This window comes from Heteronotia binoei, chromosome 9 (genome assembly GCF_032191835.1).
Source record: "Heteronotia binoei isolate CCM8104 ecotype False Entrance Well chromosome 9, APGP_CSIRO_Hbin_v1, whole genome shotgun sequence".
Taxonomy (NCBI): Eukaryota; Metazoa; Chordata; class Lepidosauria; order Squamata; family Gekkonidae; genus Heteronotia; species Heteronotia binoei.
Genome location: NC_083231.1, coordinates 27,640,997 through 27,662,126, shown reverse-complemented (window position 1 = coordinate 27,662,126; position 21,130 = coordinate 27,640,997). Strand labels below are relative to the sequence as shown.

The 21,130-nt window shown below is 43.5% G+C and overlaps 1 protein-coding gene across 1 annotated transcript in view; it reads left to right on the top strand.

Annotated features, from left to right (window-relative positions):
• SCFD2 (sec1 family domain containing 2) overlaps positions 1-21,130 on the top strand; it is a 241,667-nt gene that overhangs the window by 200,204 nt on the left and 20,333 nt on the right. Inside the window, exon 7 of the mRNA XM_060246351.1 lies at positions 11,001-11,135. Within this exon, the coding sequence (XP_060102334.1) occupies positions 11,001-11,135 (135 nt within the window). The remainder of the gene's footprint in view (positions 1-11,000; positions 11,136-21,130) is intronic.

Sequence of the window (21,130 nt, the reverse complement as noted above, 5' to 3'; positions counted from 1 at the left end):
ATTCTTTGTGCCTTGCTGTACAGGAGTGATCATTGGAAGCGTTGGTCTCCATGGAAAACTCTACCTGTGGGATTACTACCTGCACCCATCTACTAAAGAATCTTGGACATCTGCCTTTTCAATGACTTTGGGTGAGGGGTGGATGTTCCTTATGCCCTTTTCTATGAAATGACATTGTTCAACAATTTTTATGTTATTTAGTAAATTCAGGTTTGTATAATTTCTGAGGCTGGTTTACGCAGAGGTTTGTTAACCTGCTTTTCCTGCCCCACCTGGGGACTGAAATCCCTGCCTTGAACACTACATATCCAGGGTTCTGTAGCTAAGCTCCTAAGTCCACTGTTAACCTCCACCTAAGTCCACTGTCCTTACTTAGTACCCACCTTAATATGTCTAGCTCCCTTATAGCTGTGGGGGTTCTCCACTTGGTGGGCAGGGACAAGATGCCCATGTTCTGCTATATACAGACCACCTCTTCTTCCCTTTACAAAGATATCCTCCTCCTCTCTTCCCCTTTACCAAAGATGAAAGGGCAAAAAGCTGCAGCTCCACAAAGAGGAGGGAATGCTACCTTTCCTGAACTTCTCCTCTTCCATCAGGAGGAACAGTTGGGATGGGGGCAGCCTGAGAGATAGATGTGTGCTCTTTTATTTTAAAAGCTTTTGAATCTAGTTTAAACATGACTGCAACTGAATGACGCATTTTCCTCACTGTGCTAACAGAAGGGTAATCTTTAGTGAAATTAATGAAGTGACTCATACATGATTGTAATTAAAGTTCTTCCATAACTTCAGCATTTCAGTAAGACAAATGACATTTGTATTGGCAGTCTATAGCAATAACTCATTTGTGAATTTTGTAAAATATTCACAAGCACCTGTAAATATTGTACAAAATTTCAATTTTACCCTGTTTTGGTTTGCCTTTCTTTGAGTTTCTGCTGCACAGGGAGATGAGGCAGAAAAAGGGTATTTAAGACCTTCCAGTGCAGCAAAGATGGAAATAGTGTACCTTACTCTAGCTAGGAGTCCCATCTAACATAAGCAGACATTTTCATTCATGTCAAAAGTCCCATGTCAAAAGTACCCCTAGATGTCTGTGCTGCGCTCTACATGGCAAAAAGTAACATGACTAATTTTGGCAGTTGTAACTGACACAATAGAAGAAGAAGGAGAAGAAGAAGAAGAAGACCGTAGATTTATACCTCGCCCTTCTCTCTGAAGCAGAGTCTCAGAGCAGTTTACAATCTTCTTTATCTTCTTCCCCCACAACAGACACCCTGTGAGGTAGGTGGGGCTGAGAGAGTTCTCCTAGAAGCTGCCCTATCAAGGACAACTCTTGCAAGAGCTATGGCTGACCCAAGGTCATTCCAGCAGCTGTAAGTGGAGGAGTGGGGAATCAAACCCAGATCTCCCAGATAAGAGTCTGCACATTTAATCATTACACCAAAGACATAAGTTGTCTGTCATGTGTTTTATAACTTCTTTTGTTTGTATAGTAAGACTGAAAGTTAGCTGATCAATGTTTTAAATAAATAAATTCCAAGGATCTTTGACTTGTCCTGCCTGAAAAAATACATAACAAACCCCTGAAACAGTGGAATAATCTCAGCCATGTGCAGTAAGGCTATTTTACTTATGAATTTGGCATTGGTTCAGCCCCTTGGCGCTGAGTGTTAAAGCTGCAGTACTGCATTCCTAAGCTCTGCTCACGACCTGAGTTCGATCCCTGGCGGTAGCTGGGTTTTCAGGTAGCCGGCTCGAGGTTGACTCAGCCTTCCATCCTTCCGAGGTCAGTAAAATGAGTACCCAGCTTGCTGGGGGGAAAGTGTAGATGACTGGGGAAGGCAATGGCAAACCACCCCGTAAAAAGTCTTCCATGAAAAGAGTCAGAAACGACTGGTGCTTGCACAGGGGACCTTTCCATTCTTTTTCCAGGACTTTTTATGGTAGCAAAAACTCCTTTGCATATTAGGCCACACACCTCCGATGTAGCCAGTCCTCCAAGAGTTAACAGGGCTCTTAGGACAGGGCCTACTGTAAGCTCCAGGGGGATTGGCTACATCAGGGGTTTGCAGCCTAATATACAAAGGAGTTCCTGCTACAAAAAAAACCCTGCATTGGTTTATCTTCAGATCTACAAATGTGATGTCTTTAATGCATCAAATGGCACTGCAGGGTCAGAATTATTTATTGGTCTCTAAACACCTACTCAACAATGTACCCATCTTCACAAAAATAGAAATCCAGTTTGGATTTCTTGAATGGCAGCAATGAAAGCTGTTTTTCTTGAATGGCAGCAGTGAAAGCTGTTTTTCTTTTCCTTCTATTACATAAAGGTGAGATCTGAATTTGGATAGCCCAGTTTTTGATGCTGTTCCTGCACCTTTGACTACATGCTTTTTGGTAGCACTTTATCAGGCATTTTTGTATGTGTGATTTTCTAGACATTTTGTCAGCATTTCAGCGTTTTGTAATCAACATCCCATGATATAGTGTCATGAGTTTCTAGGAAATATATGAAAAGGCCTTACTTAGCCTTTCAACCGTTCCAAGCTAGCAGATTCTTCTAGCCAGTTATTGCCATTATCAGATGTGCCCATCAAATGTCATGTTTCTGTGCTTTTACTTTTCTTTTGGTGCTCTGATGCTTTAAGTAAGTTTAAACTAGAAGCACAAAAGAATTCACAGTAAAAGTTCTGCAGTCATATGGTGCCTATTTCCGTATAAAACTCAAATAGCCAATCACTTCTGTAGACCAGCAATGGATACTGGATTCCCTCCCAAGCCACACTCCTCAGAGACTGGATCCTTGCTGGCTCTCAGGCCTTCATCAAATGCTTTTGTCAGGAAAGAATCCTCCCAATGCAAAAGGAGAGAATGCTGAGAGACACATGTAGATACATCTGTAGTATGTACAGGAGGAACAGAAAAGAGATCATGCTATCTGTAGTTCCATGAGAGGGCTGAAAGATTAAGTGATGTATGGCACAACAGAGATCTTTTAGAACCGCCCCCCTTTTTTTCAAGCGCCTTGCTTTTTACCAACTTTTTTGCTCAGTCTTAGCAAATTCCCCTCCTTCCTGCAGCCCCAGTCCCTCATAGCTTTTGTCCATGCATATTCCATAAGTCATGGTACAACTCTTTTTGATGGTTAAAAGGGGCTCACCTCTTCCCTTTTTCACCAAATCATAGTGTGTTAGAATCAAAGCCACTACAGGAGCTGTTGCCTACATTTTAAACTTAGGTAGAAGTGAATGCAGTGTATATCTGTGGAACATTTCCAGTAAAATGCCTGTACATGTCTTATTTTGATCTTTCCTCCGCTTAATGACTCATTTCTTTTTTTAAAAAAATTGTTTGCGTTTAGAAAATGTTCAGTCATTGCTTAAGTTAACAAGCATTTTTTAGTGGGTTTTGTGTTGCATGACTGGATGGCTCTCATGGTTGGGAATATCCTCCTAAAAGAATTACGCCTGCATGGTTGGTGCCTTAATAAAAATGTAAGAAGTGTGCAGTGGCGTAGCTAGGGCTTTGGGGGCCCGGGGCCCAAGATTTATGTGGGCCCCCCTATCTGTGTGCACGCCTCCAGAAACAGGATATGATGTCACTTCTGGTGATGTCACTTCCGCAAGATGGCCACCACTTGCGAGGGAGCCCTGCTGGAAACAGGAAGTGATGTAACTTCATATGGTGATGTAACATATCATATGGCTTGCAAGCATATCATATGGCTTTCATAGGTGAATCCTCTTCAGCTGTTGCAACTCAGCCTTATTCCCTACAAACAGCAGGCCAGCCGCTTTGCAGGACTGTCTTCTCTACCTTTCAGAAACATGCCGAAGAAGCAGGGGTCATTTTGTAGAAGAATAGTTGGCGGACCTCATCCAAGGATTGTTATGCAGCTGCACATACTATTCAATGGAGAAGAAGAAGAAGAAGAAGAAGAAGAAGAAGAAGAAGAAGAAGAAGAAGAAGAAGAAGAAGAAGAAGAAGAAGAAGAAGAAGAAGAAGAAGAGCAGATTTATACCCCGCCATTCTCCCTGAATCAGAGACTCAGAGCGGCTTACAATCTCCTATATCTTCTCCCCCACAACAGACACCCTGTGAGGTGGGTGGGACTGAGAGGGCTCTCACAGCAGCTGCTCTTTCAAGGACAACTCCTGTGATAGCTATGCCTAACCCAAGGCCATTCTTTATTCCAGCAGCTGTAAGTGAAGGAATGGGGAATCAAACCCAGTTCTCCAAGATAAGAGTCCACGCACTTAACCACTACACCAAACCGGCTCTCTCAAGGAGGTGAGGCCTACGAAGAAGGAATTCCATCTGATACAGCTTCTTACTATCTCCTTTCCCTGAGACACAAGCTGAGCTTGCCCTCTCTCTTACAGGATCCTTAAAATGACAAGAGGCCTTCCTTTCCTTGGACATCCTGCTCCAAATAACAAGGAACCCAAGCCCAATCTGGTTAAATTCAGAAGTTGGATGCAGGCCCTACTAATAATAATCTGTTCTCGGGAAAACAAAACAAGCTGCTGAGTTCAAGTTGAATCTATAATAATAAATCATACCCATCCCCAAATAGCAAACTGCACCCCAAGCTGCACCTGGAAGGGTCACTGTCCCACATAGCAAAACATCAGCTGCTGGAAAGAGAAGCTGCGGCAAGAAAGCATCCGTCCACATCAGGTCTGCAAACAGACACTTGCCTAGTCACCTCTGGCAAGCAGAAATCTCTTCCAGGAGACCAGGTGGGGGAAAGTTTTTGGTTTTTTTAAATGCAAGAAAGTTGGTCTTCTCTTCCCAAAGAGCAACATGCTTCTAGCGTAAGTATACGCACGCAGATGGGTATAGTAAAACATTTCTGTAAGTTTGTGGACCTGATTTTTGTAGTTATTTGTAATGTATAGCCTGCCTCTGCCTTTCTCCATGAGACTCAAGGCAGGATTACATAGTTTAAATCAAACACTATCAACAGGACAGGGCATCCAATAAAACAGGGTTTGTCCTGCAGAAATCTGAAAACAAAAAATGCAAAGCTCTGACCGCATAATCTTCTACAGGCTCCTTCAGTAATGCAGCGGGCTTCAAATTAACTCATGACTTTAAGGGCTAAATTAAATAAAATACTGGCAGATATGTACCCTGATTTCCATTTTTTAAAATTAGTAAATAGTAGTGACAGGGTCCCTGATTCTGATCAGGCTTAGAACACTGGGAAGGGGGGGGGGATTTTTCCCAACCCCAATTGCCTCCCGAGGGGCCATGGTTTGCCTGTATGTCAACCATATGCTGCTTGTGTTTTTCCATGGGCTGCCACCTTCCAGGTGGTGGTGGGAGATCTCCTGGGAGGCAGCAGAGATAGTTCCCCTGGAGAAAATGGCTGTTTTGGAAGATAGGCTCTATGGCCAAACTTGCTTAACATAAGAGCCATATAGAATAATTGTCAGATGTTTGCGAGCCATAAGTCATGAACGCCAGATGTTTGAGAGCTAGAAGGAAGGAAGACAAATAGATGGGGGAGGGAGGAGAGCTGGAAAGAAAGCAACTTTAATTTTAAATGTATTTTCCAAGCTCCCAGCTGGCTTGGCTTGGAGGAGTGATTTAAAGAGACAAATGCCTTCTCTAAGCTGGCTGGCAGGTTGGTGGGGACTTCAAGAGCCACTCAGTATGTGTGAAAGAGCCACATGTGGCTCCCGAGCCACAGTTTGGCCATCCTGCTCTATGGCATGATACCCCACTGAAACCCCTCCCTTCCCCAAACCCCACCCTCATCAGGCTCCACCCCCAAAGCCTCTAGGTATTTCTTAACCTGGAGCTGGCAACCCTCATTTTCTCCCCAGGGAGCACATCACAGGCCTGGTCAGCTATTTGTCAACAAAACAGCATGGGGGGGGGAGGGTTAAGCTCCGCCTCTCCCATACTGCAGCCCCAATCTGAATTCAAGCCCCTGCCAGCATGCTAAAGGTAAAGGTACTCCCCTGTGCAAGCACCAGTCACTGTGAGGTGCGCAGCCCGCCCGGCCGCCGAGGAAGGAGACGAGGAGGAGGAGGAGAGCCGTGCGCCGCCCGCAGGTGCCTGGGGTGGGGGTGGGGGGGTGGGGAGCCGTCCAGGCAGCAGCGCCGCCTTCCCGCGCCCCACCGCACGTGGCTCGAGCGGCTCCGTCGGGCGGCCGAGGAGGGGCTGGGGTGTCCGGGGCTGGAGCTGCCCTTGCCGCCGCGCCGCGCTCGGGGGAGCAGGCCGGAAGCAGCCGCCGGAGAGGCTCGGGGTCTCCAGGCCAGGCCGCCTTCTCCTCTTCCTCCCTGGGCCCAGTTGCCCTGCTTCAAGGGGGGAAGGGAAGGGAACGAGGAGCCCCGACGTGCGTGCGCCCGCCCCTCCCCGCCACACCCCCTTCCTCCGCCGTGCGCGCGCGCTCCCCCTCGCTGTCGGGCGCCTCCATTCTTTTTCTCCCCCCCCTTGCAGCGCAGAGAAACACGGCCATTGTTTGGGGGCCCCCATGCCAATGCGGGGACCCCCAGACCTGGGGCGATCCGCCCTCCCCGCCCCCCCCCCTCCCCACGCTACTGGAAGTGTGTCATAGGAAAGTTTGGATTAGAGATCTACTTTTGTGGAATTTTTAATGTATAGGGAAAAGATTGTATTTGACAGGACCTTATTTGTAGAAAAAGTCCAAAGGAACTCATTTGCATATTCGGCCACACCCCTGACATCACCATTGTTCCACACAGGGCTTTTTGTAGAAAAAGCCCAACAGGAACTCATTTGCATATTAGGCTGCATCCCCTGACATCACCATTGTTCCACCCAGGGCTTTTGTTAAAAAAAAAAGCCCAGCAGGAACTCATTTGCATATTAGGCCACACACCCCTGGCACCAAGCCAGCCAGAACTGCATTCCTGTGCGTTCCTGCTCAAAAAAGCCCTCGTATTTGACATTATAAACTTCTAGATGTGAAAAATGGTCTTTAATTGTTATAATTGCTTTAGAGCAGTTCAATTTAAGGGGTTAGTTGCTTACTCTTCCCCCCCCCCCTCCTTTATTGTACATAAGGTATGTAATGCTTCTGTCATTTCTGCAGTATGATTTCCTATCCGTGTTTTCTAAGAAAACTAGAGATGTGACATTCCCAGAATAGTGAAGAAAGAAAGCATTGCCTCTGGCAAATTGAACAAGATAATTTTTTGTACTGTAACACTCACTGTGTAAATTATTATAGTTCATTTTGATGTAGAAATTGTATAAATGTGAAGAGCTTTATAAACTGGAAAAGGCAGGTGGTTCGCTAAAAGCGTTGCTCTGAATGTTATATGTCTTGTTTGTTTTATTTCAATTATGCTATGTGATTAAAATCCTAGGACTTGCTGTACTGGCAAATAAAGGCTTAAAATGGTAGCTTTTACTAGCACTATACAAAAAACAAACAAACAAAATAAATCAGGGGCGGGGAGGGACCAACAAGTTATGCTGTTTTTCAGTCAATGTGCTTATTTTGTTATCAGCATACAGAACAGATATTTACAATCCGTTGGCAAGACTGTTTAGACAGCTGCGTGAATAGACTGTAAAATGCCTGCATTTATGCATGATTCCCTGTCCCTTTGGATCCTCTGCCCTTGGGTACTGTTATGTATTCACATACTGTTTCTGTAACTAAGCTTGTTTCTGCCCTCCAGGATCCTAATGCCTTTGCCACGATTGGCCGTTCTGGTTGAACTGGCCAATTGGGGCCCCGGGCATGTAACTACTTTATGCAAAACATAGGATCCTGGAGAGACCAATAAGGTTATTTCCCGCCGACTACAAGGGCATGTTGTGGGTGTGTTTATGTGTGTTCCCACTGTATATATTCCCTGCCTGTCTGTATGTTTCCTCAGTCTGATTCAAAATAAAATAAGAGTTGTATCTTACCCACGGCTGAACTCACTATTTAACACTGGTGACAAGGATGGGATATTTCTGGGTATGCAACTCCTAAAACTGAGCTGAATCACTGCAGGGATCACAGCGCTGAAACGCTGCCAGCAAGGAACTGTCGCCTCGGTCAATCGGACCACAGCAACCCGTGTCCCAGAGTGAAACGCAGCTGGGCCGCCAAGGGCCACCTCGATCCATTCACAACCCAAAGACAGCATTCGCAGAACTGCTGTTGGAACAACACTGCTGAAATGCTGCCGGTGAGGAACTGTTGCTTCAGTCAACTGGCACAACCGCAGCTACTGGTGTTCCAAAGCAAGACGCAGCATGGCCACCAAGGGCCAGTTCAATCCGTTCAACGCGTCCAGTGACAACTGGGACTCATACATCGCACTGTTCCAATTTTACATAACTGCCAACGATATCACTGGGGACATCAAGATCAAGGCCATGTTCCTAAGTATGTGTGGGCGCTCCGTGTTCAACACTTCAAGAGACCTCATTGCACCAATCAACCTTGATACTGCCTCGTTCCAGACAATCAAGGCCCAGCTTCATGACCACTTCACTCCATGCCCATCATGAATTGCATGCTGCCACGCCTTCTACAAACACAACCAGGGACCTTCTGAAATGATTGCCGACTACATCGCCGCTGTACGCGAGGCAGTGCTCTTTCGCGAATTGGCTAACATCAAGGAAGCCCTTTGCTACAGGCTTGTCTGCGGCTTGAAAAATGAGATGCTTCAACGCCAGCTGTTTGCAAAAAGGGACTTTAACTTCATGGTTTTCCCAGAAGAAAGTTCATACTGTCACTGTTGGAGACCCCCATTGCCCCCCAGTTTCCTGCTGGGTACCAGGCCATTCTGGGCAGCCCTACCTCACAGATATCTCGGATGGTGTATGAACATTCAGGTGTCCAGCCCCTTAAACTCGCACAAACTCGAGTTCCAGGAAAAACAGACGAAGGAGTCAAGTGGAAATCCAGACAATGATTCAGGCAGTCATCCAAAGGAAATCCAACGAGTAAAGCATGTGGAGTAAGACTGGGTTTTATAAGTGACTCAGGGGTCTCAGGGTACTCTAGTTAAAAGTAGGTATGAGTTGACATGATGAAAGTTGTTCTTCTTACAGAGGGCAGAGAATAAAGGAAGGGAATTTTTATTTTCTTGGGCTGGGGGAGAGGCAGGAGAAATGTAGTCAGATCTTTTGATTGGTGCAAGCAGGAAAGTTGAGTTAAGCAAGCAGCATGCCCAGAAGAGTGTCTCATTTGAGAAGAATTTCCTAATAAGGAAGAGGGGGGCTAGAGAAAAGAAGGTGTCACCATTGGCAGTAATATTGCTCTAGAGTTCCACAAGATAAGAGATAAAAGTACCACAAGATAAGAGGAAAAAATAGAATTTCACATAATAGTGACTTTTGCCAAAAGCAAAAACTGGTGCGGAGGACCTCTGGTTTTGTTGTTTTGCTATTTTTCCTCTTTTTCTAAATTTATTCATGTTGAAATAGTTGCATTTATGTTTTTAGGGAAGCCCAACAATTGTACAGCCATCCAAGAGGAATGAATCCTCATCTTCTTGGAGACGAGTGACAAGTAGAATGCCTCAAGGATCTGACCTGAAACCTGTTTTGTTCAATATAAATGATTGGATGAAGGAATAGAGGGAATGCTTGTTAAATATTCAGATGATACTAAATGGGGAGGGTTAGCACATTCAGTAGGAGAGACAGGATACAGGATGATCTTGACAGGCTGAAAAACTAGGCTAAAACATAAAATGAATTTTAACTGGGATAAATGTAAAATTCTACATTTAGGTAGAAAAAAATCCAATGCATAATTATAGGATGGGGGAGACATGTTTTGGAAGTAGTATGTGTGAAAAGGATCTAGGGGTCTTAGTGGGCCATACACTGAACATGAGTCAGCAGTGTGATGTGGTGGCTAAAGAGGCAAATTCAATTTTGGGCTGTATCAACAGAAGTATAGTGTCCAGATCACGTGAAGTGATGGTAGCAGTTTACTCTGCTTTGGTTAGACCTCACCTAGAGTATTGTGTTCAGTTTTGGGTACCACAACTTAAGAAGGATATAGACAAGCTGGAACATGTCCAGAAGAGGGCAATGAAGATGGTGAGGGGTCTGGAGACCAAGTCCTATAAGAAAAGGTTGAAGGAGCTGGGCATGTTTAGCCTGGCAATGAGACAATCAAGAGGTGATATGATCACCATCTCCAAGTATTTGAAGGACTGTCATATAAGAGGATGGTGCAGAATTGTTTCCCGTTGTCTCAGGCCAGACCAGAACCAATGGGTCAAAATTCAATTAAAAGAGTTCCTGGCTAAAAATTAAAAACTTCCTGATAGTTAGAGCGGTTCCTCTGTGGAACAGGCCTCCTCTGAAGATGGTGGGATCTCCTTCTTTGGAGGTTTTTAAACAGAGGGTAGATGTCCATCTGACACTAATGCTGATTCTGTGAATTAGCAGATTATGAGGAGGGCAGAAAGGGTTGCACCAGTGCTTGGTTCTCATGGCCCTTTCTTACACGCCCAGGGAAATGCTGATTGCCACTTTGGGGTCAGTCAGCAATTCTCCTCCAAGCCAGGGATCCTGGAGGTTTTTGCCATCTTTTGGGCATGGAGCAGAGGTCTCTGGGGATGTGTGTGTATGTGCAAGAGGTATTTGTGAAGTTCCTGCATTGAGGAGGGGGTTGGACTAGATGACCCTGGAGGTCCCTTCCAACTCTTATGATTCTTTGAATATAGAGGTTGATACTTGGACCAGTTTAAGCAACCCCATTGGTACAGCTTGAACAGATTGCTCAGAAACAATAGCAGAATGAAAGAGATTTAACTTGTTTCAAGTAAAGAATACACAGTATGAAAATATATCCAAAGCCTGCTGTCTCCAATACCCATGACAGATAAGATACTGGTGCAAACAAGATATTATCTTCCTCAGTCAGAAGGGGGGAAATAATCTACTGCAAACTGTCTAGTTTTTTAAAATATATATCTCAGTCTTTTAAAATATCCCAGCGTGGTGAGTTGTGTGCTATAAAATTACTTTTATACTTGTTTTCAACAGGCTTCTTACAAACCATTGCTGAAACAAGTGATGGAGGAGATATATAATCCTGATCGACCTGACCCTGTTGATATTGAACATATGACTTCTGGGCTCACCGACCTTCTGAAAACTGGATTCAGCATGTTTATGAAGGTAAAGCTACTATCCATTGTTTGTAACAACATTGTAAGAAAGTGCAGTTATTTTGTAAGAAGAAACCAGTTCATTTTACGTAGAATGTTTTTATCTCATAACTGAAACTCAACATTCTTAGATGATTGTGTCAACAGGATCAACTTATAATACCTCTGGGTAATGAAAGAGAGAAAATCCCACAGCATTTCTCTATGCAAGCTTAGAGATATGAAGACTGGGGGGAAAACCCAGAGGACTTTTCGGTTCCATTGTTCCATATGGGGTTTTTTGGGGGGGGGGGGGGTACTAGGGATGGGGAAATTTACTCTTATGAAATAAACACACTTTTTAAAAAAATCTATTCATCTTATCTGTTCATAGAATTTATAACCTGCTTTTCAAAGCAGTATACAAACAAAAGGGAATAATATGAACAAAATTATTATTAAAATCTATGTCAGATAAAATAAAACTAAAAAGGAAAGGAGAAGGAAATACTGCTTTAGAAGATATTGGATTTATATCCCGCCCTCCATTCCGAAGAGTCTCAGAGTGGCTCACAATCTCCTTTACCTGCCTCCCCCACAACAGACACCCTGTGAGGTGGGTGGGGCTGGAGAGGGCTCTGGAGAGCTAGTTTGGTGTAGTGGTTAAGTGTGCGGTCTCTTATCTGGGAGAACCGGGTTTGATTCCCCACTCGTCCACTTGCACCTGCTGGAATGGCCTTGGGTCAGCCATAGCTCTGGCAGAGGTTGTCCTTGAAAGGGCAGCTGCTGTGAGAGCCCTCTCCAGCCCTACCCACCTCACAGGGTGTTTGTTGTGGGGGAGGAAGGTAAAGGAGATTGTAAGCCGCTCTGAGACTCTTCGGAGTGGAGGGCGGGATATAAATCCAATATCTTCTTCTTCTTCTCTCACAGCAGCTGCCCTTTCAAGGACAACCTCTGCCAGAACTATGGCTGACCCAAGGCCATTCCAGCAGCTGCAAGTGGAGGAGTGGGGAATCAAACCCGGTTCTCCCAGATAAGAGTCCGCACACTTAACCACTACACCAAACTGGCTTTAGACAGAGAGTTATTAAAATGTGGAATTTGCTGCCAGAGGATGTAGTGATGGCCACAGGAATAAACAGCTTTAAAAGGGGATTCGATAGATTTATGGAGGACAAGTCTATCAGTGGCTGCTGGCCATGGTGACTGAGAGGAACCTCCACATTCAGAGGCACTAGACTCTGAATCCCAGAGCCAAAAGGCAACAACAAAGGAAGGCCTCAGCCCCTGTGCCCTGTTGTTGTATGTGGAGAGGAACTAGCTGGCCACCATGTGAAATAGGATGCTGGCCTAGATGTACTATTGGTATGTTCTTAAATCAGGACAGATGAAAATGAGGGCAGACACCTGTTATGGACTGCACTTTTTAGGAGACTTAGAAGTCCTGTACCAACAACTAAAGGACTGTGAAGGGTTAATTCTTTTAATTCTTCACAGAGCCAGAGAGCCTCGAGTGATGAGCTGGTCCAGGCAATCTGATTGTTTGGGATCATTAGAGCAAAAAAAAAAAGTCTGGAGAGAGCTGGATGCTGAGAAGATTCAGTCAGATTCCTGCCTTGAGAATAGATGTGTACTGAGACTGTCTTGAGTATAGTCCTGACAAAAAAAGGGTTTAGTGCTGACATGGTAAGATTTCTACTTTAACTGAATGCAGTCTGAATTCAGCATTAACTGAGAGCAGTTTGAATACAGATAGAGAAACTGGGGGAGAGTTTGGCAAGGAAGTCTGGGAAGGCTCCCGTTCAGACCAAAGAAAAGGAGATAGATCTTCTACCCAGTCAAACAGGAAGAGTTATCTCTGAGAAGTACAGAATTCCCTGGTCTGGTATGAGTAGAAACTGCCTGTAGAGAATTTAAAAGTCGCTGAACAACTCAAGGAAGAGTACTGGGTACAGTGAAGAGTGCTCCAGCCAAAAGAGTCAGCAATTTCTCAACGTTACTAGGGTGTTTGAGAAAACAGTGGAACAAAAGCCTCTCAATATAAAGATCTGAGTAACTGTGAATAATTTAAGAACCTCTCATTAGCCTGATATATAAAATCAAAAGTCTGTGCTTATACTAGTCTTACTTCAGTAATTTCAACCTCTGACTTCACCTGACCTTTGCCTTTGATGTTAAATAAAACCTTTTGTTATTTTTGAATTTTAAAAGTGTCTCAAGTGCCATTTTCAAGCTTTATCAAAGGCCAGGTGAAACAAAATAGTCTTTCTACAAACTGGATTCCATAGGGGCGTTAGTGCAGTTGTTCACTGCTATACTATAAAGTTTATTGTAGATAAATATATCAGCTCAAAGGATGGCATACTGGTTCTGGTCTTTATGGATTTTAGAACTGCTTTTGACTCAGTGCCTAGGCAGAGATTATGGAATAAAATGAAGGCATCATCTATTGAAAAGTGTCTCCTATTTTTGATTCAACTATTATACAATCACTCTTTTTTTTTCCTCAGTTCAATTCCTTTTATTCAATACAACAACATAACAACATATAAACACAAATAACAAATACACTAGTGACAAGAAATACAACAATGAAACCACCCACACACCTCATAAACACTCTCCCAATCACACAAGGAGTGTTAGGGGTTTGTCAATTCAGGTTTCTATTAATCCAAAATGAGTCCTTTACTTTTCACCCATTTATACATAGGATCCCATGCCTCTTTACATTTTTGTAAGTTACCATCATGCAATCTTGTGGACAATATATCTAATTCCGCAGCTTCTAATAATTTAGATACGAATTCCTCTCTATTAGGTATCTTAGACATCTTCCAATATTTTGCATATAGTATTCTTGCAATCGTAACTATATGCAGTAGTAATTTTGTCATTGTTTTGGGGATATTTTCTCTACAGATACTTAAAAGATATAACTCAGGGGAGTGATGAATTCTTATTTTTAAAAATTTTTGGGACCATATATTAATCTGAGCCCAGAATTTTTTGGCATATTCACATTGCCACCATATATGGAATAGCGACCCCCTTTTTTTTGCACTTCCAGCACTTGTTCGAATAATTCGGATATATATTAGCTAGTCTGTCTGGAGTGAGGTACCTATTATACAATCACTCTACAGCTCAAGTAAGATGTGGTCCATCTGTTGAACTGACTAGAGCTATTGTATTGAGCAAAGCAAGGATGTATTCTTGTTCCTCTATTATTTAATTTGTATATCAATGATCTAAGCTCCTGTATTTTTAGAGATGAATTCTATCAGCCTTATCTAGCTGCTGCGTATTCTGAATGTGGATGATACAGCTCTTCTCCCAAGATCTGTGGTTGGTCTCCGTGAACTTATAGGCTCAGAGATTGTTCCAAAGAGAGCCTAACTATTAATGTTGCTAAGTCAAACGTCCGTCTCTTAAGTAAAATATGATGGACAAGGAAACGTGGTCAGTAGCAGATCATTATATGGAGCAAGTAGAGCAGTTTAAGTATTTAGGAGTTATATTTCAAACAAATCTTTCTTGGAAGGTGCATTTGAACTCTGCTATAAGAACTGCCATGACTACTGTGAGGGCTATTTTGAGATTTTATTATTCCTCTGGGTGACAGTGCGTTTCTGCAGTAGTTAAAGCATTTAATGCTAAAGTTTCTGGGCAGTTCTTGTATGGTGTAGGGGTCTGGATTAGTGTGGTAGCAGATAATTTTGAAGGACTATTACTAAGATTTTTACAAAATATCCTGGGAACTCTTGAGAAATGTGGCAGGAATAACTTTGAGAGCCAATACCGGGGAGATGTCTTTTGAAGCAAAGGCTTGGTGGAGATCATTTGATTTGAAAATAATGATATTGAAATTGAATTTAAAATTAGATCCTCTTGGATTAATTAGGCTGGATCATCATATAAGCGACTGAGACAAATACTTGGAATTCAAATTATAATGGTTGGGATCACCTGTGATATGATAGAATCTATGAACAGGTGTGAATTAAATCAGTCCATTTAAAAAGTTTGAGAGACCTTGATTATAAGAGTATTCTGGTTAGAACTCAGAGAGTATGTTCTCCCTTTTCAGCTGGTATTCTTTCCCCCAATAAAAATGCCAAACTGCCTGTTTGAATTGTCTCCTCCAAAGTGAAGAAGGGCATTTATGCTTGCATGAACACTTGACTTTGGCAGTGTTGTTAATGGATGTGGTACAAGCCAAATTGATTCTATAGATTACATTCTTTTGGATTGAGAGCGGAATTGATTTTTCATTTGCTTAAGCAGGACTCTGTATCATTAGAAGCTAAATCATCTTGGCTACTAAGCGACAAAAGACAAACAAGTAACTTTGCATGTGGCTAAATGTTTGGGAACTGTAGTGAAAGCACATTGTAACTCAGGTAGTAAACCTTACAGTTTCCCTTTTAGTGTGTGATGCTCACTGTTTTTTGTTGTGAAAACAGTAATTAAAAAGAAAATAGTCTTTGTCAGTAGTTTGTAAACAAGGGAGTAATCATCTCGCCATGTGTTTCCTTATAAAACCGGCAGCTAAGAAACATGTTTCAACCTTTCTTAGCAGACAGGAGCAGAGCCTTTCCAGATAAGGAGTTTTGTTATATTTACCTTCCAATACTGCAGAAGGGGGCACCACCCCTAAATCACAAGATTATGCATGGGATGGAGAAAGCAGAGAAAGAAGTACTTTTCTCCCTTTCTCACAACACAAGAACTCGTGTCCATTCAATGAAATTGCTGAGCAGTCGGGTTAGAATGGATAAAAGGAAGTACTTATTCACCCAAAGGGTGATTAACATGTGGAATTCACTGCCACAGGAGGTGGTGGTGGCTACAAGCATAGCCAGCTTCAAGAGGGGATTGGATAAAAATATAGATCAGAGGTCCATCAGTGGCTATTAGCCACAGCATATTGTTGGAACTGTCTGGGGCAGTGATGCTCTGTATTCTTGGTGCTTGGCAGGGGAGGCAAAGTGGAAGGGCTTCTAGCCCCACTTGTGAACCTCCTGATTGCACTTGGGGGGTTTTTCTGGCCACTGTGTGACACAGAGTGTTGGACTGGATGGACCATTGGCCTGATCCAACGTGGCTTCTCTTATGTTCTTGTGTTCTTCGTAAGTCTCCCAACCTGAAGCTGGTAGCCCTATGCCCCCTTCCCCCTGCTCCAGTGGCCAAGGGGGACCTGGCAACCTTAACAAAAAGTGTGATTAAAAACATACTAAATAGAACAAAAAAAAGTATTAGATTCAAGGGCGAGGAAGAGCGTGATTCACAGGGATGACCTTCTATCATCTGTATCTGCTTTTCACTGTGTTTTCTTGTTCCATCAGTTCCAGTTAATATGATTATTTCTACTTGTTTTAGTCAGAGCTTTCAAAAAGGCCTCTGCTTGTGCCAGCTGCAGCCCGGGAGGGGAGGGAGCCTTTCCTTCTTTACAGCATCAGAAAAACCAAGATCCTCAGTTGCAGACCCCCTTCCTAAGAACAGGACTATGGTCGGGGAGACTGTCTGGCAAACATCTCCCAGCAATCCAGGTCTCATTTCAGTAGTACACGCCCACCCAGAAAGCTGTTTCCAAACACATTCTGTCAAAAGCGTCTCGAGGGCTTAATCTGCCTGCAGAGCGAGAGAGGACACTTTTCTATGTTGTAAAATATTGTTATTGAAAAAGACAAAAGAAAAGCCACAACCACAAATCTGCATGACGCTTTACAGGGCAATGGCTGCTGTCTGCTCGCTTGACATTCACTAATGTACTTTCGTGGTCTTTGCTGACTGGGAGGAATCCTGAAGGAACAGGACTAAGGAAGCCATTTGGCAGAGCTGGCTTCCCATGTGGGTGGCCATTTTGGACCACAACTGTATGGGTGGTGCTGTGCATGATAAGTGGATTGTGCGATTGGCTTGCCAGATCGTCTGAGCAGATTTTAGCTATGCCAAGGCAGTTTCTAAAACTGAAGGTTTTTAAATTAGCCTGAACTAAATAGGGCAGTTACTCACATAAACAGTTTATGGCATAGTGGTTACAGTGTTGGACTAGGGTCTTGAGAGGCCAACCTTTGAACACCCACTCATGTCATGGAAGTTCACTGGGTGACCTTGGGGCAGTCATGCACTCTCACACTAGCCTGCCTCCCAAAGTTGTTTCTGTGAAGAGTGTTGGAAGTGAAGAACTGTGTGCTGTCTCTTAGCCTCAGTTTTCAGAGGGAGACTATACGGAGTCAGAGAGATAGGCAAGGACTCTAATCATCCTTCCCTTCTACTTTGATGTGTAGATTGCTAGGTCTCAGGGAATCTTCCTTCCTTTCAGTCTTACACTTTCACTCCACATTTGTGCTAGAATTCACCATCCTGGCACCATGAGGTCAGGGCATGCTTTCTGCATCCCATAGAATCCTATCTCTATCCTGTCTACAGGGGAGTTCTGTACAATAGGTAAGGACTCATATTAGTTTTACAAAGATAAAAAGGCTCTGTGTGTGTTTCTTGTCAGCACATACAAACCAGATAGACTCTGCCGCATCATGTGCCTTGAGCACTCTGCTAACCAAATAACCCATTAGGGAGAACAATGTTGTACGTCACTTTGGGTCCCATTGGGGACCCAAAGAACTAATGATAAATAAATATGGTGCTTCTCCCATTCATATGAGTGGATGCCTCTGTAAAGAGAACTTAACTACTGTTCCTTGGGCATGTTTACTCAGAATATGTCCCACTATTTTAAATGACTCTTTCTTCGGGTAAGTGTGCATAGAACTGCAGCATAAATCTCGCATGTACCATTTATTATGGAAGAAGAAGATATTGGATTTATATCCCACCCTACACTCTGAATCTCAGAGTCTCAGAGCGGTCACAATCTCCTTTACCTTTCCACACCCCCTCCCCACAACAGACACCCTGTGAGGTGGGTGGGGCTGAGAGAGCTCTTACAGCAGCTGCCTTTTTAAGGATAACTCTTACAAGAGCTATGGCTGACCCAAGGCCGTTCCAGCAGCTGCAAGTGGAGGAGTGGGGAATCAAACTCGGTTCTCCCAGATAAGAGTCCGCACACTTAACCACTACACCAAACTGGCTCTCCATAGAGGAAAGGCTCAAAGAAGCAGGGATTATTTGTATTGCATTGCATTTGGCAAGCTCTTTGTTTCATTTTCAGGTCTTGATATTAGCAAAGCCTTTCCAATTTACGAGTTCAAATCTAATTGCCAGGCAAAGTTGTATGTTAATAACCAAGAAATAGCTTTCTTGCTATGCCACATATATAATATGCATGACTGGTCCCTTCTCAGAGACTGGTTTGCCAATTCTAGGTTAAAAAATTCCTGGAAATTTGGGAATAGAGCCTCAAGAGGGCAGGGTTTGGGGAGGCAGGGACCTCAGCAGGATACAATGCCATACATTCCACCCTCCAAAGCAGCCATTTTCTCCAGCGGAACTGCTCTCTGTAGTCTGGTGATCAGTTGTAATTCCGGGAGATCTCCACCCCACCCCACCCACGAGGCTGGCACCCCTGCTTAGGCCTATTTAACGCAGGTCATACCTGCAGCATGTTCATCAATATAGCTATTATGCTAGATTGTTTCACCATTGTCATTTACGGGTCAAGAAAATCTGTGCTGAACATGGCTGGCCATGTGCTCATTGTCTTCCTTTCTTGTTGTCCTACTGCTTTTGTCCTCTTACCTTGTTACAAAAGTACGGGTTGTTCTCTTTTTCCACTGGATGTACATTCCCCCCTTTTCTCTTCTTTGCTTAATCATATTTGTTCTTGAATTATGAAGTTGCACAACTCACAAGAGTGATTCACAACCTCTGTCCAGGAAGGTGTCAGGCAAGCAACTCTCTCGTATACCTCCCAAAGGAAAATCCAGATTTCGCTTTTGCAGCCACTCTGGAAAAAAAGAAAAGAAAAAGAAACATCACTTTGAGATGTGGAAGCAGGGAAGAAGCCCGATGACGAAAGGCAAATCCACTGTAAACAGTGCAAACTGAAACCGCACACAGTGTAATTAGGAAATCCTGCAGTGCAGACACAAAAGCAGAGACGTTATTCAAGCTCCAAGAAATGTTCTGTTCTGGGCAGGAAATCCTACCTATAAAGCATCCCCGAGAGAGACTCAGCAAATCATTCTTACAAAACCACTAATGGAAATTCTATGACTTTGGTCTACTACATCTTTTGTTGGCCAGCTAGTTTTTTAATTTGGAAGTTCTGCCCAAACTCCCATCTCTCCAAGGCTTATCTAAAGTCTGCTTTTCTGACATAAATTCCTGTCTCTTTTCTCTTAAATATACGCCAAGCTGTTTTCACAGTTAAAAGGCTTAGTCTGTAACTATGATGCAGAACAAACCAGCTAAACTGGTGTCACATTTAAATCTAAATTTAGAGTTATAATTTTATGGTGTTATAGTGGATTAAGGCAGAAAGAGGACAAAAAGAAGGATAGGCCACACTGACCCACCTGTGACTCTGAAGTAAATGTCGCATTTATACACACATTGATGAACTGCGCTAGGATGCAGTGTTTGAACCTTTACCTGCACATGTTCCTACTGCCCATATTAATGATTCCACTAGGATTTTCAAGGTCTCCTGCTATAGCTAAATCCACTAGGATTTTCCTGGCTACCCAGTGTCTTGCCCAAGCAAATGGGGGGAGGGAAATTGGGATGCACTGATGCTACTTCCTTTGAAACTGGAAGTGACATCATGATCAGGCTAGAATTTTGCAAAAATCCTAGCAACTGCCATGACATCACTTCCAGTTTCCACCAGAAGTTACATCCACACACCAGCATGACACTGAAATGACAGCCCTAGGGATACTAGACTACCTCCTGTTGGGGCAAGCATACCCCACTTTCAAGCTGCACCTCTCCCCCTGAAGCAGCTGGGAGCTTACCAGGGGAGAATGCCAGAAATTAACCCAGTGTGCTTACATAATCTGGAAGTGACATAGGGATGTCAGGAGGGCGATGCTCTGGTTTTGGGGCAATACTCTATGGTAAAAGCTAATTCTATCATAGAGTTTTTGCCCAAAAGTCAGAGTGTCATTCCCCTGACACCCCCAACATGCCTGTGACACTTCCAGGCCTGTTGGGTTAATTTCTGGCATTCCTCCCCGTAAGCTCCCGACTGTTCCAGTTGACCCGGCAATCCTAGCTAGGCCCCACCCCTTAATTGTTCCCTTGGGTTGTCTGTGGCCTAACAACCCTAAAGTCTTCAAATGCTTTATTTAATGCTTTATCTCAATGCTTCAGTGTAGCATTGAGACAGTAAAGTTACTGGGTTTTTCCGGGTTATGTCATCTTGACTTCGGGGGTGTCCGCAGATCGTCCTCCCGCGGCACCTTTGAATTAGGCGGTTGGAGGAAGACCCTGGATGGATTTTTCTTCGGCATGGGACTTGTGCAGGAAGTTAGGGGTACAGCGGCAGCTGCTCCTGTTCTTCTTGCATGTCCCGAGGCTTCGCCGCCATGATAGCTGGCACAGCAGAAAAAGATGAATGTCCGACTGCTTTCTTTCGTTCCTTTCAGTAAGCTTTTGATGTATCGCTTTTCTGCTTCTAGCGTGGCAATTCTACTTGGCAAGTAAGTGAGCTTTCAATACCACTGGCTAATGGGGCATTTTACATAACAACAAGCGGGCAGCTCAAAGGAAGGGATAGAGGCTGACTATACGCCTACTTCTCCTGCAAATGAGGCCTCGAAAAGTCAAAGAGCAATCTTAAGTATCGGTAATAACTTGAATTGGATTGAATACAAATACTTAAATCAACCTGGATTATAATTGGATATATGTTAAAGAGACTATTATTTAGCTGCAATATGATCTGAACATAAATGAGATATATTCTAGAGAGATCGGTCCCTGTTGTCTGACTGCAATTGAAATGATAATATTTGAAATCTCAGCTGCAGCTGATTTGGAATGATGATTTAACAGAATCTTTAAACTACTTTTCAACTTGGATTAAGAGACTGAGTTTGCTGACAGAGAAAAATG